Source organism: Grammomys surdaster, unplaced genomic scaffold (assembly GCF_004785775.1).
Source record: "Grammomys surdaster isolate TR1022 unplaced genomic scaffold, NIH_TR_1.0 194, whole genome shotgun sequence".
NCBI classification, from domain to species: domain Eukaryota; kingdom Metazoa; phylum Chordata; class Mammalia; order Rodentia; family Muridae; genus Grammomys; species Grammomys surdaster.
The window spans coordinates 10,988,228-11,016,021 of NW_021604639.1; the positions used below are offsets into that span (position 1 = coordinate 10,988,228).

Below are 27,794 nucleotides of genomic sequence, written 5' to 3' on the forward strand. Positions count from 1 at the left end.
ATAATGTTCAATAACTTGAAGAAAATACATTCAAAAAGTATACACTCCAATCCTTGAAATTTATTTTAGATTTTGTAAATAAAAGATATACACATAAAACTTGCATAAAAATCAAGGAAACTACATCAAATATTTCTTTTTATTTTGTAAATTCTCTGTAATTTTCTGTCATTTTTAATCATCAGGAAAAACAAATGTCTTCACTTGTGATTCGTAGTTTTGTGACATTAGACAGGCACAGGCAACAGGGATACTGCTTCTTAGCCACCCCACCAAACACAGCTACACACTACCTAGAGGGAGGAAGATCTCCGTGATGCTTAGCAGCTCATGTTCAATATTCTTCCAAAAATGGATAGTAAGGGTGATCCAATGCACTGAAAGAGAAAAAGAAATACTTGTTCATTCACTAGTCACACTTGTTTTGTTTTTGGTTTGTTTTTTTTGGGGGGGGGTTGGTTTTTCGAGACAGGGTTTCTCTGTGTAGCCATGGCTGTCCTGGAATTTACTCTGTAGACCAGGCTGGCCTCGAACTCAGAAAGGCGTGCGCCACCACTGCCCGGCACTAGGCACACTTGTGATAAACAAAATGATGAGTGTCCAAAATTTGAGGACCCAATGAATCTTCAGTGGAGACTATCTGGCTAAATGCAATGGGATATATCAGTGACTGAGGTTGTGGAGCAACTGATTTCTTTCTTTTCAAAGTTGTGTTGTTGTTGTTGTTGTTGATGATGACGATGATGATGATGATGATGATGATGGTGATGATGATGTTGTTGCTGTTGCTGCTGCTGCTGCTGCTGCTGCAGTATATGGAGGTAAAAGGACAGTTCTGTAGAGTCAGTTCTCTCTTTCCACCTTCTGAGAATTGAACTCAAGTCCTTGAGTTTGCATGACAAGCTCCTCTACTCACTGAGCCATCTTGTTAGCCCCATTTCACGATTTTCTATATTTCAAGTTAGTAAGAGTATGTAGATAAGGAAATGGGTATATGATAGGGAGGAAAAAAGTTGAGGAATGTTTGGGAGCAAAGAGTGTGTCCTGGAAAAGGATTGTCACAGGGCAAATGCCATTGCGCTGAGAGAGGAGGAAGCTTACACATATTACCTCTGAGAGTCCATCTTCCACAAAGATTATTTGAAGTACATATTACACTGCTTTGGTATAGACAAAGTTAGAACAGGCTTGATATATTACTGTGTGTTCATTATTATTGAATTCTCTTTTATTTCTTTTGATTTCAATACACGTTAATAAGAAAACATTTTCCTGGACCTCTTAATGTATCATGAGCCACAGTTAGTTTAATCTCTGTGTCTGAAGGGCAGATTAGCCCTGAAGGCACTTACTTTGACCAAAGGTCATGAGGAGATGTTTTAAAGTCAGTCCACAATGATGCAACTTTGACTTTTAGACAAAGTCACATGTTTTCTGTGTTTACCCTGAATTCACTGAATAATATAGGATGACTTTAAACTTCTGTGCCCCCTGTTTCCACCTCCCAAGTGCTGGAAATAATAGCATAGGCTACTGTGCCTGGTTTTATATAGTGCTGGGGATCAGAGCAAGAGCTTTGCACACACTTGGGAAGCATTGTTCCAACTGAGCTACAGACCCAGCATGACCAGTTGTGAAATGGGGTTGGTCCTGAGTCTGACTACATGATGTGAACTTGAGAAGAAATCTCTCCTCTGAGGTCTATAGTGAGGCGTTTGTTCCACAACTATTCTGAAAATCAGTCATGTCTTCTCTGTAATGACATTATATTGAAAAGTTATCATATGTTGTTTGAGCTCACTGAGAAGCTGGCTCTGGAAGCAGAGTTGTCTGTTCCCTCATTTAAAACCCAAAATATTTTGGTCTCAACCTATCTTCCAAGACCCCTTGTCTAGGGTCATTATACCACAATCATCACCACCCCCACCACTACCACCACCACCATTCCCTGCTAACCTCTTACAGGGAAAGAAAAAAGCAATGAAAGAACCCAAGTGAAAACATCATGTCTTTGAGAACAGCTAGAGATTTCCATAATCTAAAAGTGCCTATAGTGGGAAAGAGAAGCCAGCTCAGCCATGGGAATTACCTCAGCTTCCCCTGGAACCTGCATATAATAGACTTTCGAATACTGTCCTGCTGCATGAACTCCGGTTCCCATAGAACTTTGTTTACTCCCATGGGAAGAATGTTTGCACCTGCCAAGGAATGCCAAGGGCAAGATATGTCCCCTCCCTTCCTCAGCTGTGCTGCTCAGAGTACTCAAGGACGTTATGCAAACAGCCCCCATCCAGCCAAGAGACCTTCTGTCTCCTGAGCTCATCTAGTCATGAGAAATACTTTGAACGTTTTTCATTGTTTCTCTCTCCCTGCTTTGAACTCCAAGCTATCCAGAAGAAAATTTCAGAGAAAGCCAGTGAAGATACTGTTGAGCAGCAGAGTCTGAAGTCTCCTGGTTCTGTTGAGTCTTGAATTTCCTCACCACCACTCACTGGTGGATCTTGATATTCCCCAGTTGGTTTCTTCTCGATGTTGTAAGCACCCATTTTTGATAATGCAATCTCTGTCTTTGACCATTTGTTCTAGTGGGAATCCTCACCCAAGGTGGTTGGCCACTCTCCTCTGCTCAGGACTCTCTATTAGGAACTCTAGTTGACTGCCTTGACTTCCCCATGTGGTTTTTGCTGGATGTTTGTAAGCCTCCAGTTTAATAATGTTACCTTCTTGCTGCTATTTATCCTCTTGCTTAGAAGCCTCACCTGAGTAACTGTGTGCTCTGCTCAGGGCCTTCTCTATTGAGAATTCAGGCTGGTTGCTTTAAAGGCATTCTCTCAATCAACTTCTGGATATTTAGAGTACACAATTCAATCATGTTTATCTATTTATCACTATTTATTCTTTTACTTTGACGTGCTATATATGTAATAAACTCACCCATTCAAAACCAAACATTTAGCTACATTGACCACTCTAGGGATCATACAGAATATCTTCAAAGTTCATCTGCATGCTACAAAATGCAAACAACCTATAAAATAGTCTAGAGGAATCACTTACAATGACATTTTAGAATATCGAAAATTTCTGTTGAGGCTGTCAATTGCTTTCATGTCCTCTGGGGTCAATTCAAATTCAAACACCTAAAAAGAAAGAGTAAGTCATAAATAAATAAATAAATAAATAAATAAATAAATAAATAAATAAATATTGTAGACATTTTTTTATTCCAATACAGGGTTTCCACCCTGCCTTTGATCATTCAGTTCCCTGATAAAACATGCACAACTTTTATTATTTATAATAAACCTTGATTATCACTAGAGATTGGCAGATATCTACCCTATGGGTACATGTCTATTATCCTATCAATAATTCTGAGTTATCACTTACTATGTTTCATCTGGGTTGCTCTTAACACCAGCTGGCCAGCCCTCATGGCCACATTTTCATGAATTCACCTAACCCATGGTGACTTCTCCTCTATTCACCTTCTTCTCTCCCTTGTGGTTCTCTTTCACCCCCCCCACCCATGAACCCTAAACCCCACCTATCTCTCTTCTGTCCTGCTATTGGCTGTCAGCATCTTTTTTCACCAATCAGAAATAACTTGGAGGCAAAGTCACATAACTCACTTGGGTCTATTGTAGACTCTCTTATATCTGGGCAACCAGGTCTTAGGGGCCCACAGTTACCATTACAATATACGGAAAAAGACCAAACTTCAACAAAGAAAGAAAGAAAGAAAGAAAGAAAGAAAGAAAGAAAGAAAGAAAGAAAGAAACAACTGAAGTTGCATTCTATTTGGGAATATAAAAGAATACAACAAAGGTGGCTTTAAGGAAAGCATTTTTGTCACCAGAAATGACATTGGCTTCCAGATGGTCTGAGTCTCAGAACATTTGGCTGAGTATTGCAACCCCTCCTTTCCTTTCCTACTCTGATCCACTTCACAAAAGAAAGACTTATCAATTGCAAATCTTCTTAAATAAGTCAGGAAAAAAGGGGGACTATATTTGCATATCTAGATTAAATACTAGATTTAGCTTCACCAAAATTTACTGAACATTTTTTTCCTTTACCACCCTGGAGTTTGATCCAGCTTTGAAGAGAACCCAATCTTAGAGCAGAGTATAATTCCTCTCCAGGACTTGACTGAGTTGAAGAAAAATCATTCCCTGATAAACTGTTCAGTCATACTACTCAATTACCTCATAGTTCTCAAATATTGTCTGTCTATTCTTCATTATCAAAAACCTTTCTGATTATCACTGAGTCAATAGATCTTGTATTGATAATTTTCTCCCATTTAAGAAAGACTCTATTGCTCAAATCCATTTTTGTTTGTATTAGATAACATGGAGTTCCCAATGAAAGTGTTTTAAAATATGTTAAGTATTTGATAAAATATGTTAAGTCCATTACCTCTTCAGGGAAAAAAATCAACAAAAATTCAAGATCTTAGGATGTAGTCATAGCTTAGTAGGTAAAATCACTTGGTGTGTGAGCATGAGGACCTGAGTTCAAATCTTCAGCACCAATACAAAAGTAAGTCATGACTGTGCCTGTATCCCCAATACTATAAGGTGAAGGAGACAGCAGGACTACTTAGGCTTGATGGCTCTCAGCTTACACCCAAATTCAGTGAGAGAGTCTCTCTCAAGACAATAAAGCAAAGAATAAAGAGGAGAATACCCACTACAGAACATACACAGCACCATATACACCACATACATTCACATCAAAAACAGAAAACCTTGCAGAGTCCCATCCATCTGTCTACCTACATACTATGTATAATATGTGATTTTTGTTAATTTAGGAGAGAATCTCATATAGTCCAAATTGGCATTAAATATTATACATATATATATATTTGTGTGTGTGTGTGTGTGTAAATTAAATATATATCTATCTATTCATTTGTGTATTAAAAGTATCTGTAGTTATCTGGTAGTTATGTTAGTTGTCAACTTGACAAAATCAAGAATCAACTGTGAAATTGATCTTGGGACATGCCAGTGTAGGATTATATTAATTGATATGAGAAGACTCGTCTTAAATGTGGGTAGGAGCATTCCCTGGGCAGGGCATCTTGGACTGCATAAAGCAGATGAAGAAGAGCTGAGCATGCATTCAACCTTGTCTAGTTTTTAACTGTAAATACAATATGACCAGTTTCCTCAGGCTCTTCAAGCTGCTGTCTATGGTACACAGAAGCGATACACTGGGATGAAAGAATGGCAGGTACTCTCATTTGAGGGGAAAATACCTCCATGTCTTTCTGGAGAGATGATCTTGGGCCTTTACCTGGAAGTTCTCTTTGATTCTCTTCTCATTGAAGCTCTTGGCCAGAACCACAACACCTCTCTGCAACTGGTAGCGCAGGGCAACCTGGCCCGTAGTTCGATTGTGTTTCTTGGCAATGGTCATTAAGACAGGATCCTCCAGGAGGTATGGGCTATCACTGCTGACCCTGAAGAAAGAAAAGTAAAAGAACACACACACACATACTCATAGGATGATGAAAAATCTGGAGTAGGTCCCCCTTACCCATATTCCCAGACCACTGACAGCGATAAATACAATCCAGTATAGTTAAAGCAGAACCTTTAACGATATTCATAGGGATCTGTTTTTTATTGTAGCAACTGTAAACAACTAAGTTGCCCATCCAAAGGTAAGAAGATAAACACTGTGTAGGACATGTGTCTATGCAATGGAATGTTTCAGAAATAGAGACACTCCCTGTTATCTTCAGAGAATCTGGAATAGTACTGGTCCCTGTGTGCATTAAACGTACATATATGAAGTGCTACCTTTTCCAGCTTCAATAAGTGCACCTTACATTTGGTGGCATAGCAAAGCTAGCATGAATTTTCTTTTCCTTCTTGGCAATTTTAGGGATAGAAAATTCATTCTCAGCATGGATCTTTATAACCTTGGTGCACACATTTTCTCTTTCATTGAGCTAAGAACTTTCCCATTCTCACATGAAGCAAGTATTTCTCTTTGCCCTCTCCAGACTGCAAACACCACTATTCCTATGCTTGTGAGCCTTTATAAGTAAAATAATGGTCAACTGAGTGCAAGCCCTACCATGCTAGGACTGTTGTCTCAGTAAAGCAAACAAGTAACAAGCATGGAGTATCTCTGATAACACTCAGACCCTCAGAATAATAGGCAATTTAAAGTTAAAAAGTGCTTATCTCTCACCCAGGGTGCCAGCTCTGCACCCAATTCCAGAACATACAGTGGCAACTGGATTCCCAGGAGCTCTAACACACCTAGGATCATAGGTGAGGAGAATGTGACACACCCCACCCCCAAGTAGGTAATGATTGGGACTCTCGGGAACCTAGGAATTCCCTCACAGCCAGGGGCTCCTTCTGGTCTGCGCTGGTGCCTTGAGCAGTCCCAGGGCACAAGTTCTGCACCCAATTCCAGAACACTCAGAGAAGGCTGGACTCCCAAAACCTCTAACACACCCAGGTACATAGGATAATAGGATCACAGGATCTCAGGAGCTTAGTCACACCAGGATTTCAGGATCCCAGAAGCAACCTGAATCCCAGGAGCTTTTATACCCAGATTCTCAGGATCACAGAGAAAGCTGGACTCTGAGGGGTTCTGACACAACCAAGATAACAGAACAGACAGGCCCCAATCAGAGAAAGTGAGTGACGGTAGCACTAGAGATAACCAGATGAAGAAAGGCAAGCTCAAGAACATAAACAACAAAAACTAAGGTTACTTGGCATCATCAGAACCTAGTTCTCCCACCATAGCAAGTCCTGAATATCCCATGACACCAGAAAAGCAAGATTCTGATTTTAAATCACTTCTCATGTTGATGATGGACATAAATAACTCCCTCAAAAAAATACAGAAGAACACAGGTAAACAGATAGAAGCCCTTAAAGAGGAAAAACAAAAATTCCTTAAAGCACTACAAGAAAACACAACCAAACAGGTGAAAGAATTGAACAAAACCATCCAGGACATAAAAACAGAAGTAGAAACAATAAAGAAATCACAAAGGGAGACTACCCTGGAGATAGAAAACCTAGGAACAAGATCAAGAGTCATGGATGCAAGCATCACCAACAGAATACAAGAGACAGAAGAGAGAATTTCAGGTGCAGAAGATACCATAGAAAACATTGACACAACTGTCAAAGAAAACACAAAATGCAAAAAGTTCCTAACCCAAACATCCAGGAAATCCAGGACATGATGAGAAAACCAAACCTAAGGATAATAGGTATAGATGAGAGTGAAGATTCCCAACTTAAAGGGCCAGTAAATATCTTCAACAAAATTATAGAAGAAAACTTTCCTAAACTAAAGAAAGAGAGCCCTATGAACATACAAGAAGCCTACAGAATTCCATATAGACTAGACCAGAAAAGAAATTCCTCCCATTGCATAATAATCAAAACACTAAATGCACAAAACAAAGAAAGAATATTAAAAGCATTAAGGAAAAAAGGTCAAGTAAATTATAAAGGCAGACCTATAAGAATTATACCAGACTTCTCACCAGAGACTATAAAAGCCAGAAGATCCTGGACAGGTATCATACAGACCCTAAGAGAACACAAATGCCAGCCCAGGCTACTATACCCAGCAAAACTCTCAATTACCATAGATGGAGAAATGAAGATATTCCATGACAAAACCAAATTTACACAATATCTTTCCACAACTCTAGCCCTACAAAGGATAATAGAGAGAAAACTCCAACACAAGGAAGGAAATTATACCCTAGAAAAAGCAAGAAAGTAATCTTCTTCCCACAAACCAAAAAGAAGATAGCCACACAAACATAAATCCACCTCTAATAACAAAAGCAACAGGAATCAACAACCACTTTTCACGTCAATGGACTCAATTCCCCAATAAAAAGACATAGACTAGTGGACTAGATACATAAACAGGACCCAACACTTTGCTGTGTACAGAAAATGCACTTCAGTGACAAAGACAGACACTACCTCAGAGTAAAAGGATAGAAAACAATTTTCGAAGCAAATGCTCCCAAGAAACAAGCTGAAGTGGCCATTCTAATATCAAATAAAATCGACTTTCAACCAAAACTTATCAAAAAAAGATAAGGAAGGACACTTCATACTCATCAAAGGAAAAATCAACCAAGATGAAATCTCAATTCTGAACATCTATGCTCCAAATGCAAGGGCATCCACATTCATAAAAGAAACTTTACTAAAGCTTAAAGCACACATTGCACCTCACACAATAATAGTGAGAGACTTCAACATGCCACTCTTAGCAATGGACAGATCATGGAAACAGAAACTGAACAGAGACACAGTGAAACTAAGAGAAGTTATGAACCAAATGGATTTAACAGATATTTATGGAACATTTCATCCAAAAACAAAGGAATATACCTTCTACACAGTACCTCATGGTACCTTCTCCAAAATAGACCATATAATTGGTAACAAAACAGGCCTCAACAGATACAAGAAAATTGAAATAATCCCATGCATCCTGTCAGATCACAATACTAAGTCTGGTCTTCAATAACGATAAAATCAATGGAAAGCCCACATATACATGGAAACTGAACAATGCTCTACTCAACGATAATTTGGTCAAGGAAGAAATAAAGAAAGAAATTAAAGACTTTTTAGAATTTAATGAAAATGAAGACACATCATACGAAACTTGTGGGACACAATGAAAACAGTGCTAAGAGAAAAACTCATAGCTCTAAGTGCCTACAAAAAGAAACTGGAGAGAGCATACACTAGCAGCTTGACAGCACACCTGAAAGCTCTAGAACAAAAGAAGCAAATACACCCAAGAGGAGTAGATGACAGGAAATAATCAAACTCAGGGCTGAAATCAACCTGACAATGGTGACTGGGAAGCTGTATTGGACATATGTTCCTGACACACCTTTGTTTACCTATATCCCAAATTGGACAAGAGTCCTTGCCTCAAGTTTTTAGACCTTGTGGAACAGAGAGACTCAAAAAGAGAAGTTATAATGACTCTTCTATTTTTCTTATAGGTGACCAATTATTTGGACTCAATCACAGACTGGTCTAGAAATCAATCCAATATTGAAAATAATAGTCTTCATTTGAAAGGCTTCTTCTGGACATTTTCAGGGACATATTGGAAGTTAGCTGCAGTTCTCTATGATGTTATGCTAGCAAGAGATAAAGTTGGGACAGGATCTGGATTTCAAACAAGTGTTAATACATGTGTTAAGGCTCTTTCAATTGTCAAGTTAAAATTACTTTTGTTTCTTCTACAATATTTAATGTAAAGTTCATTGATTGTACACTTTCTAATTGTGTTAGTGTATTGAAACCTGTCATGTCAGTTACAGAGATCTATTAACCAGCTTTTGTTTTATTGCCCTGAATATCACAGAACTTTGGTATTCTGAAATAAATACTGGAAATGAGTCAAGCTTTAAGCGGAAGCAAGAGGGTAGTGGGCATGATTATTACTGGTATAACAGCTTTACATTAATTACATTAATTGCTAGCACCACTGCCTCTGCAATTGACACAAGAAGTTAAGATAGCTACTTTTGTAAAACACTTAGCAAAAAATGTTACTAATGTGTTGAATATACAAGAAGATTTAGATGTGGCCAATACTGCTGATAAAATTACCCATGGCCTGAGGTCAGTATTTCTATTTTGGTCAAGCTTCAAGAATGGCATATATAGCTTGATCTTGCTAGCCCTTTTTGTCCTGGGAATACTTTTATTCCTGCCATCATATTAAAGCTTGTCTTTTAACAACATCAACATGTTGGCAGCCAAAGTATATGGCTTGAAACTGAAAATGGACCCCCAAATAGTTATTTAATTAACAGGCTGGCAAGCCAAGGACAGGTAAGATTCTGCACAGAGCCCTGACCTACCTAAGACATAAGTGCATTGTCTTTGATAATGCATATTCCACAACATTTAAGGAAGGCATTCTTGTCAGAATGACCTAAGATAGGCTCAGTCTTGTTACGAAACAAAATAAGGAGGGAAGTGTAGAGCTTCTGGGGCTGTTTGGCAAGAATCTGACATGGGTCAAGGACAAGGAGGGTAGGCTTCGGGCAAGACTCTGACATAGGCTAGAACAAAGATGTAATTTCAGACAGGGATCTAAATCTTAGGCTAGAACAAGAAAGTAGGCTTCAGACATGGAAATGACTTTGGGCTAGGACAAAGAAGTAGGCTCAGATATTTTGGTCATCCTGATAAGCCCTTAGAAACAGTGCTCATGGGAGTGTTCACAGAACTCTGCTTATTGCCTTGCTTGTTCTTTGACTATTTGTGTTTACTTTTGCTTGTTCTTTGACTATTTGCATCTATTGTATTGCTAGTTCCTCAAATTAGAATTGACCTTAATACTTGCATGTAATTAAAATGGAATAACAGCAAAAGGGAGAAGGGGGATGTAATAGGGGGTTTATAGGGGGGGAACTGGGGAAAGGAAATAACATCTGAAATGTAAATAAATAAAATATCCAATAAAAAATTTTTAAAAGTGCTTATCTCTAGAATTTTTCCTTTGATAGCATCAAGCCACCACTACCTAATAACTGAAAGCATGGGAAACAAAATTAGCAGGCAGTAAGTCATAGAAATTGCTATAAAATTTAATGCATTACAGGTAGTTGTGATCACATTGGCCACAAAAGCACAGACATGTGAATTCTAGATAGAGATGGTGGCACATGTCTGTAATTCCAGCACTTAGGGAATTAATGCAAAGGTCCCCATCCATGAACTTGAAGCCAGCCTGCCCTATATTGCATGACCCTATTTCAAACCATGCCCCTCACGCAAAAGCACAGGATTTCAGTAGAATAGGCAAAACTTCTCTAGAGCCAAAGAAATAGTAAAGAAACTGATTGTCTAAAAGTGATTTTTAAAAACTGCCCCAAAAGAAATAAGAACTTCAAAAGACATATACAAGTTTATTATTGCTGCTATTATTACTATTAATTAACTTCTGTTTCACTTTGTTTTACTGTATAAAATCAAGTTTCCACATTAATCATTATACTCTATTTAAAGCAGAGGATAAAAGACCACATCTTTGATAGCCATCAAAACACCTTCTTTCTTATGCCTCATCTAGGTTAGGGTTTCTATTGCTGTGATAAAGCACCAAGACCAAAAGCAACTTGGGAAGGAGAGCGCTTATTTTACACTTGCACATCACAGTCCATCATCAAAGGAAGGCACAGCAGGAACTGAAGAGAAGCTCTAGAGGGATGTTGCCTAGGGACTTGCTCAGTCTGCTTTCCTCAACAACTCAGGACCACAATGTTGGCACAGCCCACATCAGGCTGGGCCCTTCCACATCAATTATTAATAAAAATATCACAGTCTTGCCAATAGGCCAACTTTATGAAGGCCTTTTTTTTTTTATTAATTGTGATTCCTTATTCTTTTTACCATATAAATCTGTCAAGTTGGTGGAAAGTCCAGCAGTGCATGCATATACAAATCTACAATCTCTTTATCTACAAATAGGTACCAGAATTCTCTTAAAAATAATCAGTACAGTTCTTCTAAGCCTATGGATTTTTTAATTATTAATGTTCATGCAATAATATTCTCATGACATCAGCTGCATTTATCCTTTGAATAGTCTTTAATAGTATGTTGCCTGCCTGGCATGTCAATACCACTGCTTCAAAAGATGGTCATATTTTCACTTGGGAATTCTTTCTTTTTGACTTCCATAAAACATTATCTCTGATATTATGAGAGAAAATAGTTCTAAGCCCCTCCTAAATTAAAAACTAGATGTTGTAGGAACAAAAAAAAAATTATGGAAATGACATGAATCTGGGTTTTACGTTCTACCCACATATCAAAACGGCATGGCTAGGATATATGCAGTCTAATCTCTGTAAATTGTGTCTTTAAATCCCTTTTACAGTTACTCATGCAGGAAACAGGTAAACACAGATAAAGCCAGCATAAAAGGACACTGATGAGCCTAGAGTTCACTCAGAGCACATGAGAACTGGCTGCACTTTTAAGTTGAACTTTGCCATGGGGTTGAACGTTAACCTTTTTAAAAGCTTTATCAACATAAAATTATTAACATGAGGAAGTAGCGTCCAAGAGTCTCATTACCAGTTTGGATCTCTGTGGGATCCCAGGGCGCTGTACGCAACAAGAACAATGTCTTTGGACTTGCAGAACTCCAAAAGTTTGCTCTGGTTGAGATACGGGTGACATTCTACCTGTAAATTTCCAAAAGGAAATGTTAATAGAATATATGTGTCAACAATGCCATGCAGGTTTTAAAAGTGCCTTAAGGGCCGACCTACTTCTAAATTGACTTAACTACAATATGTTTCAAATTGGTCATTTTTTTTCCTGAATTACTTTTTTTTGCCATTTGTAAGTATTTTAAGACTAAAATCTCCTGTTCTGACTTGCGATCTCTGTCACTTTCTGTAGAATGAAGCCTCATGCCCTGTTAGAGCAACGACTTAGTATAGATAGCCCTAGGGGAGAAGACTGCAAGCTGAGCCTGAAACTGCTTCCTCTCTAGGTAGAATAGAAGGCTTGCAGAAGGAGCAGAGGACTCAGGGGAACAAATGAGGCGAGCATGTAAACTACACTGGATGAGAAAATCTGTCCTCTAACACCTGTGTACTCAAAGAACTTTGATCTTCTGTTATCAAATCTTTGCTCTGATCCTTAACATATAAGAAATTCAAAAACAACATACCAAACTATCACAGTGACCAGTGACTAATTTCTCCTATAACAGGAAATTTAAACAGGCTAAAATACTTAATATCTTTCATAATTAAGTCAAAGGAGAAAGAGTGAGAGTGGAAACTAAGACCCAGGATTAGAGTGGGGGCAGAAGAGAGAGAAAGAAAGGGGAAGAGGACTTGAGAGAGAACCTACTGGTGTAAAGTATTTAACAGCCATATCACCCAGGTGCAATGGATAAACCTTCCTTCCCTCCCTACTTTGAAGTAATTAGTTGAAAAAAAAAAACCAAAACCATGTCACAGCTAGACATAGTGGCAAACACTTAGCTACTTGGGACACTAGGGCAGGAAGGTGTCATCTTCAAGGTCAACTGGAGCATTCAGAGAGATTCTACCTCAAAATAATTTGTTAAAGAAACCAGGAATATAACTCAAGGTTAGAGTATCTGCCTACTGTGTGCGAGGTCTTTGTTTCAAGCCCAAGTAGTAAGGAAATAAAAAGACATGATTGTGTTTTAACCTTCAAGATATTCAGTGACACCAAGCATTGCTAAAAGTGTAGGTGTTTTAAGAGTATTCTAGCAGCATTAACTTTAAAAAAATATGTTTTATTTTTAAAAATTTTAGCCCATATTTTAATGGGCTAAAATGACATCATGCCTACTTAAGCGTGGTGATGGGTGTATGTGAAAGAAGTCACTGTGCAATGCTCAGTACCTCTTGTAGCTTTAAATTTTGCAAAAGTTAAAGGGTTTTGAAAGTTATTAAAAATATTTTCACCAGGCAGTGGTGGCGCACGCCTTTAATCCCAGCACTTGGGAGGCAGAGGCAGGCAGATTTTTGAGTTCGAGGCCAGCCTGGTCTACAGAGTGAGTTTCAGGACAGCCAGAGCTCCACAGAGAAACCCTGTCTTGAAAAACAAAACAACAACAACAATTCAATCTAAGTCTAGGAAAGAAACCACCACAAATTGTCTGGATTTCAACCAGAACAATGCAGCAGCAGTACAATTTTTGGTTTTTGTTTTTGTTTTGGGGGCTTTGTATGATTTTAAGCACAGCACATGTAATGAGCTTTACTGAGTAGCTTTTCTTTAAGAGGAGTGATTTCAATCTATCAAACTTGCTTTCACGTGTTTCCAGCCTCAGCGCTCCAGACGAAGCTAACCCGTTCTTGCATATGGTGGTCCTCCTCTAATGATTGATTTAAGAACGGGTCCATTGTCCTACAAGTCTATGACTCATAAGAATAAACTCTGCTAGTAAATTTATGTTAAAACGTTCCTTCTTGCCCTTAGAGACAGCCCCAGAAGCCGCTTTTTGTGAAGCTCTTTTACAACTTACGCTTATTTCTAGGCTATGTATTACAATGTCTAAAGGAAATAAACACAGAGTCTTTAAGGAAACCAACGGTTTTCCTTTTTCCTTTGTTTTTTAAAGACATTCTTGCGTCACTGAGGCTGAACTTCGACACACTGTAACTGAGGCTGCTTGAACTCCTGATCTTCCTTCCTCTGTCTCCTAACCGCTGGAATTGCAGGCGTGTGCCGCTAAACCCAGCTTCAGCATCTTCATTAAGCCAATTCAGGCTGAGTTTTCGATTTCTTGTAACAGAAACATTGTACCTGACCAGGAAGCATGTTATTTGATATGGTTTCCATCTATTATTGTAGCCAAATTTTTTTTCCCTTTGAATCTCAGTATCAAAAAAAGTCCCACGAAGCCATTACACATTTAAACATTTCTCTATTGTAAGATATTTATTAGGATATTTAATATTTGATATTTATTTAATAGTTGATAGGAGAATATCCATTAAAAATGAAAACATTGAACTAGAGAAATGGCTCAGCAGTGAAGAGTGCTCACGGACCTAACAGTGGACCTGAGTTCGGTGCCCAGAATCTATACCAGGTAGGTCACAACCAACTCTGGGTCACAATTCCAGTTCCAGGGGAGCCCAACACTCCCGGCTTCTGTAAGCACCTGTAAAACTTCTCTCCCTCTCCCTCCCCCTCTCCCTCTCCTCCCCCCCTCTCAAAGACACATTCACTTTAAAATGAATCTTCTAAAAAAAATAAGCAAAAATAAAAATAAGCAAAAATGGAGTAAATGAGTTCAGAAGCCAAGTGCTTTTTGTGTAACTGTAATTGCAGTGCTAGAAACCCTAAACCAGGAAATCTCAAGGCTTATTTAGTCTAGCCTGGACTGTGTACCCAGACTACAACTCAAAAGGGGTTTCTGGGGGGCGGGGATGGGTAAAGGGGATAACATCTAAAATGTAAATAAATAAAATATCCAATTACAAAAAACTAAAAACAAAAACAAACAAAATGAAAATCAAAATGAAATGCACACACATGAGTATGTGCTTTTTTTTTCCTGTATTTTACTATTCCACAAATAGATTCCTAAAGGTGGGTAAAACAAAAGATATTAAAACTTGAATCACCTTTTGTATAATTATCAGAATATTCTCTAAGACTAAAAGTTTTTTAACACTATATATAACCATTCATTTAGTGTTTTTATCATTATGTGGCAGAAGGATTTTCTTTTCTGTTCCAACGTATTTGTTATTCTGTAAGCTTTCTGTTCAATTATAGGCATCTCTTTCTTTAGGTTTGGGAAATTCTATTCTATGATTTTATTGAAGATATTTTCTAGGCCTTTGAACTGGGAGTCTTCTCCATCTTCTATTCCTGTTATTCTTAAGTTTGGTCTTTTCATAGTGTCCCAAATTTTCTGGATGTTTTATGTCAGGAACTTTTTAGATTTAGCATTTCCTTTGGCTGATGTATCAATTTCTTCTGTCATATCTTCTATGTCTGAGACTCTCTCTTCCGTCTCTTGTAGTCTGTTGGTGAGGCTTGCATCTGTTTTTCCTGTTTTCTTCCTTAGGTTTTCCATCTCCAGGATTCCCTCAGTTTGTGTTTTCTTTATTGCTTCAATTTCCATTTTCAGATCTTCAACAGTTTTATTTATTTCCTTCACCTGTTTAATTTTATTTTTCTGTATTTCTTTATATTTACCCATTTCCTCTTTAAAGGCCTCTACCTGTTTGATTGTATTTTTCTATATTTCTTTAAGGGATTTATTCATTTCCTCTTTAAAGGCCTCCATCATCTTTATAAGATTAGAGTTACGGTCATTTCTTTGCACTTTGTGTGTGTTATCCTAGTACAATTGCTATACTAGAATAGCTGGGTTCTAGTGGTGTCGTATTAACCTGGCTTTTATTGATTGTGTTCTTACATTGACCTTTATCCATCTGGTTGTCCCTGGTGTTGGCAGACCTGGTAGTCTCTGATGGGAGTAGGCCTCTGGGATTGCAGACACATTTGATTGTCCTGGATGGTAACAGGTTTCCAGGGATACAGGCAGAGCTGGTGGTCCCTGATGGCTACAGACTTCTGAGATTGCAAATACAGTTGTGGATCTTGTTATCCTTGGTGGCAGCAGGCCTCCAGGCATGCAGGCTGTGGCCTGAGGAATAGAATGCAGAGGGGACAGGGAGGAATGCACCTCTGCTGGGTTTGTCCAGAAGGACTGGCAGACAGGGAATTGAGGTAGGAGCCTAAGCTGGTAGTCCCTGATGGTTTCAGGCCTCGGAGATTGCCTAAATAGCCATTTGTAACTACAAGTATTAGGAAGGGGTTTTTGTGCCAGTTGCAAGGTATGTATATTTTGTTTGTTTGTTTTTGTTTATTTGTTTGTTTTTGCAGTGTTGATGATATAAGGTCTTATACATGCTAAGCAGACAGTCTACCACAGAGATACTTTTCCAGCACCTCCTGTGGTTTTTGAATATTTATGTGAATTATGATTTGTGTGATTGCTCACTCTTCTCTCCCTCTTTCTGATCTGCCATGTGTTCATACCACTTTGGGGGTTCGTTGTGAATTCTGACATCAAACCCATCTACTGTTTTGCTCTTGGACTGGAGGGCTCCTGCAAGATGCTGTTTGCTTCTTGTGGCGTTCCTGACAACATACATGTATTATTTTCCCTCAGCCTAAGAGACAGTTCTTGATCCGTCTCCTAGCCAGAACCTCTTGCCATGCTTACTGATCTGTTCTCTGCCTTTTCTTTTCTTTCCTTTCTTTCTTTTTTTTTTTAATTCTTTAACTGTGGAGTCCACTATACGTTGCTCAACTGCTCTTAAACATGATGTCTGCCCTGGCATGCCTGATATACTCAGGGTCATTCCCTTTGGAGAAAACCTATTTTCCCCTCCCAACAGAGAAAAATGACAAATCCATAGTTAACCTATACCCTAGTGGCTCAATTTACATTCAATTCATTGATTTTTTAATATAACAAAATATAACATAAAACAAAAACTGTTCCATCAAGATCAAACTAGACAAACCAACAGAAGGAGCCCAAGGGAGGGCACACGAATCAGAGACCCACTTGTTTGTACACTCTGGAATCCCATTAAACACTGGACTGGAAACCGTAATGTAAGCACAGAGGACATGGTGCAGACCTATGCAGGCCCTGAGCAAGCTAACTCGGTTTCTGAGTTGATTTGAGCTTTGCTCATGTTGATTTAGAGGGCCTTGTTTTCTTACTGTCTTCCACCTCCTCTAGGAGAGACAGTGGAAATTAAAGGACACTTGAGGGGTAATATGAAAACCTAAGACAGTAGAACCTTCATATAGATATATAGATATATTGATGTATTGATATATAGATACCATATATATAAACTGTATATAATATAATTTATAATTATTATATACAACTATTGATTGACATATTATATATTATTAAGTATAATATAAATTCTACTTAAGTATATTATTAAGTAATTATACTTAGTATAAGTAATATATTATAAGTAATACATTAAGTATATTATTATAATTATATTATAATTATAAGTAATATATTAAGTATAATATAATAAGTATAAAATATATACCTAAAATATAATATTTATAGTATATATAGTAAACATGGCAATATATATACTTAATAATATATAATATTTAGAATATTAATAATATAAATTGTATTATGTTGATATTAATAATATAATTGCTATTATAATAATATAATATCAATAATTATATTATATATTACTATATAACTTTCTCATGGCTAAAAGACCACCATCAATAGGACAAAACAGCAACCTACATGATGGGAAAAGATCTTCACCAGCCCTACATCTGACAGAGGGCTGATAGCCAAAATATATCAAAAGCTCAAGAAATTAGATACCAACAAACCAAAATAACCCAATAAAAAAAATGGGATACAAAGCCAAATAGAGAATTCTCAACAGAGAAATCTCTAATGGCTGAGAAACACATAAGGAAATGTTCAACATCCTTAATCATCAGGGAAATACAAATCAAAACAACTTGGAGATGTATATTACATATGATTATATATTATATAGTATATAGTACAATGTTATATACTATATATAGTATATAATATTATACAGTATATATAACATATATAATTATATATAATATAATACATGTGTTATATGTATTATTGTAATTATATGATTATATATTATAAATATATAATATGTAATATATAATATATTATATAAAATTATATACATTATATAATATATAACATGCAATTAAATGAACTATACATAGTATATTAAATTATATATATAATCTTGCTCTTCACAAACTGACAGCAAGGCTAAAAACAATACAAACACAACTCACTGAACATGAAGTTGTCAAGCTGGTGCCTACATAGAGCCTTCACCCCTTTATTCCAGCATTTTTGTTACAGGAAGGTACTCTGCATAGTGACAAAGGAAAAATGCAAACACCATTCTAGCTACAATCCCTTTTTTCTACAGTGGTATCCCACTTGCAAGATATACTAGTGCCTCTGCCTGTGGGGAATTCAACAAGGACCTAGGGAGGGGAGCGAAAGAATGAAGAGACAAGAGACATGAAGAAGGAGAGCAAGTCTAGACTCCTGATCAAGCTCTCAAGTTTTAATTTCAGACAGCCAGTTATAAGGCATAGCAAAACGGAAAGTTTAGGCAAGGATCATTGCTTAAGGCCATCCCTCTATCCTATCTATCCTCATTGCCTAAGACCATCCCACTATCATAACTGACTTCTGGGAAATAGTAGACATTCTTTAAGTTCCTGGGGCCTGAGACCTCAAACATCCTTTCTTAACCTTGTACTTTAACTGGCTAGGTTTTTCCAGAACAGCAGGTAATTTCATGGGTTTGGCTCCCGGCATACTAGTGCAGTGGGGGCACAAATCTTGTGGGAGTAACCAACTAGTGTGTGATCTCACTGAAGACTTATGCCGAGAGATGGAACCCATATCTGATACTGCTTGGATGACCAAAAACCTGAGACTAGATAGCCCAGGGACCTAGGGTAAAACCAAATACTGGTCAGAAAGAAAGAGAGAGAGAGAGAGAGAGAGAGAGAGAGAGAAGGAGGAGGAGGAGGAAGAGGAGGAGGAGGAGGAGGAGGAAGAGGAGGAAGAGGAGGAGGAGGAGGGAGGGAAGGAGGGAGGGAAGAAGGAAGGAAGAAATAAAAAAGGAAAAGGAAAAAATGTAGAGATAAAAGGACTCCTAATGACACTAAAGATATTTTGCTATTCTCATAGATTGGAGCCTTCTTCAACCACCATCAGAGAAACTGCCTCTTGCAGCAGATGGGAACAAATACAAAGAGGCACAATCAGACATCACGCAGTGAGTGAGAGATCTTGGAACCCAGAGCTCTAACTGGAATATTTCCATCAAGTCCTTTCCCTCAGAGCTCAAGGAGTCCAGAGGAAAAGAAAGTTTAAGGGTTCTTTTCATTATCACAGGATGGGAGAACTCATCCATCCTGTGCCCTTAATGACCATCCATGAAGCACTACACTGCTACATCATCTATCCCTAACTACCTTGAGCTTCAAACTAACGATGTGCTTTCAACATATCTTCACCTAGGTGTCTCATAGAACCCTCAGGTCCACAGCTGATTTAGAAGACCTCTTTCTTACCAGTCGAGTCAACCTGAACCATCACTGATATTTCCTATCTCAGAAAAAATGATTGTAATCTAATTTGCTAATTCAAAACAGAAATTTAAGAAGCATCGAATAAGGAAGAAGTTTGTGAAGAACAAAAGGTAAGAGACAGTCAAGGTGAACTAAGAGCTTACCTGATTGCAAGTGGGCTTGTATTTCAACCCTGGTTTGTTCAGAATCAATTCCAGCTGTTTGTGGTTGAAATTAGACACCCCTATAGACTTTGATAAACCTGCATCTTTACACTTCTCCAGGGCCTGGGAAGAAAGAAAACTCTGGTAAACATGTATTGTACTCTGTCCTTTGGAGTTTCTCCTTGAACATTTTTGAACACTTACATAATAATTTCAGTTACTCAAAGCAGTGTTGTCACTTGAATACAGCCTTGACTAATGAATGCACTCACCTGCTATGAATACATAATTGTCTGGTCGTTCAATTAAATGCACATTAAGAACAGCAAATATACACAAGTCTCCCCTTACCTCCTCCCACACTCTTTGGTGGCACCCGTTTTGATGCCAGACACACAGTGGTTCTTCAATAAATGCCATCACAGTCAAAGGCATAGAATTCACAGATCTTGTGCTATTAGAAAGGGTATTGTTACATTTTTCCTATGATGTTGAAAGCTATATATGAGATAGGATGTATAATGGTATGTTTCATTCTCAATCATAGCTTGCTCTGTGCTAAGGCAGATTACACTTCTCTAAACTTGTGTTTATCTGTCCTGGAATAGTGCTGTGACCCTTGAGTTTCTTTCTGCTGATGCCCTTTATCCAGCTTATATCTTTGATCAGCTCTATAAGGCAAAGGAATGACAACATCAAACTATAGTTGAGATTAAAACTTAAAGTCATGCTATGAAACTCTTACTTTACAGATGAGATTACAGAGATAAAGAAGGTTTTGTTTGTGTTTCTTTTCATATATTACATCCTGACCACAGTTTTCCATCCCTTACTCCCTTCAGTTCTTGTCCCCCACAAAGCCTCTCCCCGGATCTACCCCTTCTTTATTTTCCTACAGAAAAGAGCAGCCCTCCCAGGTATATCACCCAAACATAGCATAACAAGTCACAATAAGACTTGGCATTATGATATGTCTTAGGTCTATCAACTGATGAAAAAACCAAGTGCTACCCATAACACCTTGGGATACTCCCATAGCAGTACATACCTCCCATGTATCACGAATGTCCACTGTTTCTAAAGTGACTTTTCCATTAGCATCTTTTGGTATAAGTTCCTCTCCGGGCTAGAATGCAAAGAAAAGAGAAGTTAACAAATACTTTCCCTAATAGTCAATTTCTAGTGCCTAATGAATGAACTTACTCATTCAACACTTGGGAGATTATATTAATCACTTAGTGTGTATTGTGCTCATGTGTCTATAAAGGGAGACTTGGGAGATGGAAAACTGAAATTATCTAAGAGATTATAGCAGAACATCTTCCCCCTTGATTATCTCCACTTTTCTCCCCCTTCCCCCTACCATAAAGCCCTAAACTTCACCAATTATGAGGGCTCCTTCAACTGGAATTTATTTCATATCCCAAAGACAGAATGGTGTGAAGGATAGAACTTATGATATGAATCATGAGGTTTTTCTCCACTCTGTGATGACTCAATTCTGAGTTAATGAGTCCATCAGATATGATCAACAATCATGTTTATGATAAGAATATGAAGCCACAAGGCCCAAAGGAGCCCAAACCCAAATTTGAACCCAGATTCAGATCTCTCTGTCTTAGTGTGAATGATACACATAGGCTAGAACATTCATTAAGGGAGTGGAGAAATCCCCTGGAGTCTCGACTATCTTCACATTTGGGGAACTCTGATAGCTAAAAGGCAGTGTAGTCTTGAACTTTGACTCTTCAGAATACTGGAGCATGGGCATTTTAAGAAGTCTCGCCTGTGGGTCACTCAGCTGTCATGGAGACTCATAAGCATTTAGCCATTCTATTCACCTCAGATAGAAGCATCTCTCTTGGTGAAAGCCCAGAAAAACTCACTGGCCAGACATAATACAAGTCAAGGGCATAAATAAAACTGACCTTCATAGCAATCGGCATATGAATAAGGCAGAGATCTACATAATCCAGCCCAAGTTTCTTCAGCGATCTCTCCAGGCACTGACGAACCAACTCTGGTCTAAAGAAAGTAGCCCAAATCTGCAGTTTCCAAACAAAATTACACATTGTAGTGAAAGGATAGAGACCCTTTATGGTGGTATCAACTAAGCTAAGAACAGCTGGGGCTAAATGTTTAGATAGATTTTATTTAAAAGAAAAAGTTCAGACATTTTATTTTTATATATTTGATCTTGATTTTACTCTTACCCATTCTTTCCCAGATCCTCCCCCATAACCCTGCCCGGGTTTATGCTGTCCTGTATAGCACACATCATCAATAGAATACTGGCATTTATTTCAGTGATGGCAAAGTGAAGGGTATTAACAGGACTTAGAAAACAACCAACTTAGGTATTTTAAGATTTAGAAGCTTGGGTCTCAAAGAAACGAAGAAATGATGGGCTGGTGAGGATGGAGTCACTATCCTTAGTAAATCCAGAGCAAATTCCAAGAGAGCCAGTCTAAAAACAAGTTGTCTCCAGTGTAAGATAAAGATAAGACACTGTCAGAGACCTCAGCTCAGATCACGTCATGAATGTCAGCTTTCCTCCTGAGAGAATGTGACAAATTTCAGTCTAGTCAGTGCTGATTTGAAAAATGATTTTTTCCATTTGTGAACAATATCTCAACATCACTTGGTAACCTTCTTAAGAATTAGTTACTCAGGGTCCAGAGGCCAGATAATCCAACAGAACTCTTTTCTTATTTTACATCTAAACAATGTCTGATACTCAAAAACAGAATAGCTATATTCCACATTTAATACACACCAGAGCAAAACAAAAATTTTAATATTTTAATTTTTTTAATATTTTTCATTTATTGGTGTATATGTGTGTGTGTGTGTGTGTGTGTGTGTGTGTGTGTATGTGTGCTCTTGTGTATGTTATATGCATGGGTACCACACATGTAGAGGTCAGAAAATAGGAATTATTTCTTTTCTGCCGTGCCCATCCCAGGGATCAAAGGTTGCCAAGCATAGCAACCTGCACCTTTTTGCACTGAACCATTTTGCTGGCCCTGTAATCTATGCTTATAGAATGGGTCTTTGCAATAAAGAAATTATGTAAATTGATAGCAAAGGGGTGGCTCCTCCCTCCCCAGTAATATATCTGAATTGGCAGTGGCTTCCAGCCATTCCAGCCACAAGTGTTCACCTTGGTGGTGTAAAATAAATCCTCCCTCTTCACAGTTCCATCAGCCATCTTGTCTCGAAGGGCCTGTCCAACTTCTTCCTCATTTTGATAGAAGTATGCTGCATCTATGTGACGGAAACCCACATCAATGGCTATTTTGGTGGCCTCAGTAGCCTTGCTCTTCGGAATCTATGAAACAAGAGTAGAGAAAGTTGAGGATGTGACCAACTCAGAAAAACCAAAAAGCCATTTGTTTCTTCATAGTATGTTCTCTGAGTTACTGTCAGTTCCGTGGTTGACCTTGTTTGATGATGAATATCTTGATAATAGACTTACAACCTATCTGAAGACACAGACTATAAGAAGACTGACTTCTAAATCTTGACTGAATGAATTAGTGATGTGGGATTCATGTGCAGCATTGGAACACGAGCTTCACTTGATAAAGATCAGTTGTAAGGAACTAGCTAGCAGGAAAGCAAGCATAGTGGGAGAAAATCTCTAAGGCACCCGGAACAGGGCAGATGTACATACTCACAGGTATGGTTGGGGTAACAACTGAAAATTAGTTCCCATTACTCATCATTCCCAATTGCCACCCAAATAGGCTCTTTAGTTGATGCAAGATTCTTCTATATCCTTCATTCGACCAGTCCTTGCAGTCAGCATTTCTACAGTAAGCATTTACTGAGTGCCCTCGTTTTGTCCAACACTGTGTTAGATTCTGAAGTCCTGGATATTGTTCCATGAACAAAAGGACCTCCTCTCCTTCTTTTAAGAGGTATTTGAGAAGAAGGTGGAGGAGGTGGTTAATACACAAGGAAGTATAAAAAGTGGGTGTGGTAGCCCACACCTACAATCATAGCACTTTCAAGGTGGAGAGGCAGGAAGATCAGATGGTCAAGAACACTCTTATCTATATAGTAAGTCTAATGCCAGCCTGTCATGCAATGGAGCCTGTATTCATCATCATCATCATCATCATCACCACCACCACCACCATTATTGCGTTGCTCTCCATGCATGATTCAAATATCTCTATCTGACTGTAAAAGCCACACAGAAGTGGATCTTTAGCTGTTGAAGACTTCTATCATTGCCAAGATGCATTTTTTTAATGGCAATTAGAAGCTTAATCATGAACACTGGATTTGTTAGTTATCAATTTATAATTATATAATTTACTAGTATTGCTTTAATAGAATATGCATAAATACATGTTGTACATTATGTTGGTAAATTTTCATAGGCTTTTAAAGCTCATCGAGAAGCTGGCTCTGCAAGCAGACTTTCCTCTCCCCCAACTTCAGACCCAAGTATGTTTGTGCCAATTGTTCTCCAAAACAATCTGCCCTGGGTCAGGTTGACCCACTGGCTTTGTACCATAAAGAGGGAAAAACACAAGCAGCTAATGGTATTGAAAACATGTGTCTTAAAAATAACTAGGATATAAATCATTCTTGTCAGAAGTGAATATTGGTTATCCCATGATATGAAAACCACTACTTCAAGAAGGAGGAGAGGAAGTAGAAAAGGAAGAAGAAGAAAAAGGAGGAGGAAGAAGAGGAAGAGGAGGAGGAGGAAGAAGAAGAAGGATATAACACTATAATGTGAAGGGTCAGCCATGGGAAGCTCAGTTCATAAGGAAAGAAAACTAAATCACGAACTCCAACTTACTACCTCAACTTCTCCAGTGGGTTCCTGCTGGATGCTGTGAGCATCCAATTTGATGATATTACCTCTATCTGCTGCTATTTGTTCAGTTACTTGGAAGCCTCACCCAATGGGATACTACATTCTGCCCAGGAGGGACTTGCAACAGGGAAATTCCAGCTGGCTGCCTCAATATGACTCTCACAGTTCATTTCTACTAGATGCTTGGTAGGCTCCTGATTTAATGATGTTTTGCTATATATCTGTTTCTATTCCCCATTCATAATTCATTCTTTTACTTTTGCTTGTAAATACTTAGTAAATCACACATTCAAAACCAAAAGTATGGCCATCATAGATGATGCTCCAGATCAGTAAAATGGGTATTTATTCCTTTCTATTCACCACATTAAGCACTAGTTTATTTATTCTACTACTTGTAGAATTGTACATTTTTTGACAAAAATTGATCCACTAATTTTCATGCAGGAAATTTATATGAGTCTGCTGCTTTGTCTGCATCCAAACTGGGAAGATCGAGGAGTAGGATGCTAGATCCATGTCCAGAAAAACCATAGTGAGAGAGTAGCAAATGCCCAGAGAGCTGACAACTACTCATCTGACCAGCTATTGTTCCCAAGACAAGAACCATGCCTCACAAGGCTGCTGTTGGGAGATGAAGTCAGGATAATAGTATTTACAGATTTTCCTCAAATTTCAATCAGTGTATATTTTAATGATTTAATCTTATATCCTGTGTTTGTGTTCCTCCCAGGAAACAAACTTGGCTGGACAAATGAGTCACAAGACACACAATAGAGCAGGCTTTTGTTCCAGCAATGGCCCATAGAAGGTCATTGGTAGAGTTAGAGTCACAGTCAGAATACAAGCTTCTACTAAACTATGAAGGTGCTCCTATTTGTTCTTTCCTATTTCTCAAAGGCCTGTGTTACCTTTACTTTTGTGAGGGCATTATGAAATGCTTTTATTCTGTTCCCTAAGACAGTTTATCTTTAACAATATTAACAGATGTTGGCTAAAAGCTACAGAACACATACCATATGCTTAAATCTATCACAAAGGATCATTATGCCATTGGAAATAACCTGGTTCTATCAGATGCTGATATTTCATCATCCTTCCACCAACATTGAGAATATCGATACCTTTGTCATTTGGAAACAATCCTTCTTAAGCCACTCCAAAGCTTCTATTTCCTGTGACTAGACTTTGATACTTTCAGTTCACTGAAATGAGCTGTTGAATGGGTATATAATGTGTTTGGTAAGAAGTGTGATCAGCCTCCATTGTTATTTCATGCCTTCTAAGTCTTCAATACTAATCTATGAATAGAATGATTGTGGCTTCTCATAGACATTTTTTAAAACTTTGACTGCACTCTAAATACTTATCTTTATACCTGTAGATAAATGCATATCTCAGTCTGTATCCAAGAAGCTTTGTTTTGCCATTAACAATGACTAATACCAAGACCCACAACTAGTCAAAGTTGAGAGACTATGTTTCTGTGAAATGCTTAGCCATAAATGGAATGTCTGTGTCTCACCATTTCTTAAAGAGGCCAAGAGAACATCATAGGAAAGGAGGAAGAAAAATAGTTGGGCTAGGACAGGGAAGTTGGCTCAGTTATTTGGTCATCCTGATTAGCCCTAGAAACAGTGATCATGGGAGCATTCATGGAATTTTGATTATTGCCTTGCTTGTTCTTTGACTATTTGTGGTTATTGTCTTGCTTGTTCCTTGACTATTTGCATCTATTGTATTGATAGTTCTTCAACCTAGAACTGACCTTAATACTTACATGTAATTAAAATGGTATAAAAGCAAAAAGGAGGAGGAGGGGATAGCATAGGGGAGTTCTAGAGAGGGGAAATGGGGAAACGGGATGGCCTCTGAAATGTAAATAAATAAAAATATCCAATTAAAAAAAAGAAAAATAGTAAGACCCACAGGTCAAGAGAACAGGAAAACTACTGTATAACGGTGCCTTCAGCATGTGACAGAATTTCTTGTATTCAGGAGCTGACAGCAGCTGTGATTGTCTGTGCAAAACCTGAACAAGATCAATCCGGTTCAACACTGCAGCATGCACAGAGGATGTGATGACAAGACCTTAGCTCTACCTAAACTGCTACTGACAGTTGATGGCTTCTTGGAAAAAGAGAATCTGTTTCCTTCAGGCATATCATCCCAAGTAGGTTGGCCATGTTCTGGTGGATGGCCTTATACTTATATGAATTTAATCAGTATTAATGGACTTAGTGGGTTATTAAAACAAAAGGCCATGAAGTTTGAAGGAAGATGTGAGAGTGTCTGAAAGGAGTTAGAGGTTCGGGGTGAGTGGTGGCTATGGCCAAAAATTGTTGTGTACATGGATAAAACTTTCAAAACCAGGTCAAAAAATTGAAACTCTCTAGTAAATATATCTTCATCCAAAATAAACAACAACAAAAAAAATGAACAAACAAAAAAAATCTCATAGCAAAACTGTTAGTCAATGCCTCTATTGCTAACCATTTTCTCCCATATCTATTTACCATGGGAATTTCTAAACCAAGAGCGGAATGCAGGAGATGCCTGAGCTTTAGATGCTTAGAACCTCAAGATTAATAAGAATACTTACATCAGAGATTCAATGCACTCAAGTGTGTAAGTACTTAAAATATATGGTAAGTATCAAGATTTTGGAGGGAAACAATGATACTAACAATATAAAAAAGATAGTCTACCTACAAAATCATCTACCTCCAAATATTCAGAGCTAACATCTGGGCATCTCACTAAGTACCAAAGGTGATCTCCAAACATGAACAGAAGCAAGCTGTAGGTAGTGAAAGAAAAGTGCAGAAGAACCATCTACCAGGTACAGGTCTCCTACCTTCTGAAATTACTTCCATGATAGGTAGTATCTAACCCTTTAGTTCCAAAAGTTCCACTTACCTCTTTAGAAGCGTATGTGCCAAATCCAAGCATTGGCATTGAGTATCCATTATTCAGCTTCACTGAGAGACTATGTTTGATATCCATGATATCCACAGCCCAGTCAATCGGACTTTGTCCTTGACTAACCTAAGCTGAACA

At 38.1% G+C, this 27,794-nt stretch overlaps 1 protein-coding gene across 1 annotated transcript; it reads right to left on the reverse strand.

Moving 5' to 3' along the window:
• Positions 1–121: 121 nt before the first annotated feature.
• LOC114623186 (aldo-keto reductase family 1 member C15) lies at positions 122–27,794 on the reverse strand. The gene is made up of 9 exons (XM_028769869.1): positions 27,654–27,794; positions 23,061–23,228; positions 21,826–21,942; positions 20,946–21,023; positions 19,898–20,020; positions 12,138–12,247; positions 5,308–5,473; positions 3,058–3,140; positions 122–377 (listed from the first exon to the last, which is right to left on the reverse strand). The coding sequence occupies exons 1-9, from the start codon at positions 27,738–27,740 to the stop codon at positions 335–337; spliced, it is 975 nt and encodes a 324-aa protein (XP_028625702.1). The 5' UTR covers positions 27,741–27,794; the 3' UTR covers positions 122–334.

Coding starts and splice junctions, on each gene's coding strand:
- LOC114623186 (XM_028769869.1), bottom strand. CDS start 27,740: ATGGATATCAAACATAGTCTCTCAGTGAAGCTGAATAATGGATACTCA. Junction 21,943..23,060: donor ATTTATTTTACACCACCAAG/GTGAACACTTGT, acceptor TGGAAACTGCAG/ATTTGGGCTACTTTCTTTAG. Junction 5,474..12,137: donor TCCCACAGAGATCCAAACTG/GTAATGAGACTC, acceptor TTCTTTCTTCAG/GGTCAGCAGTGATAGCCCAT.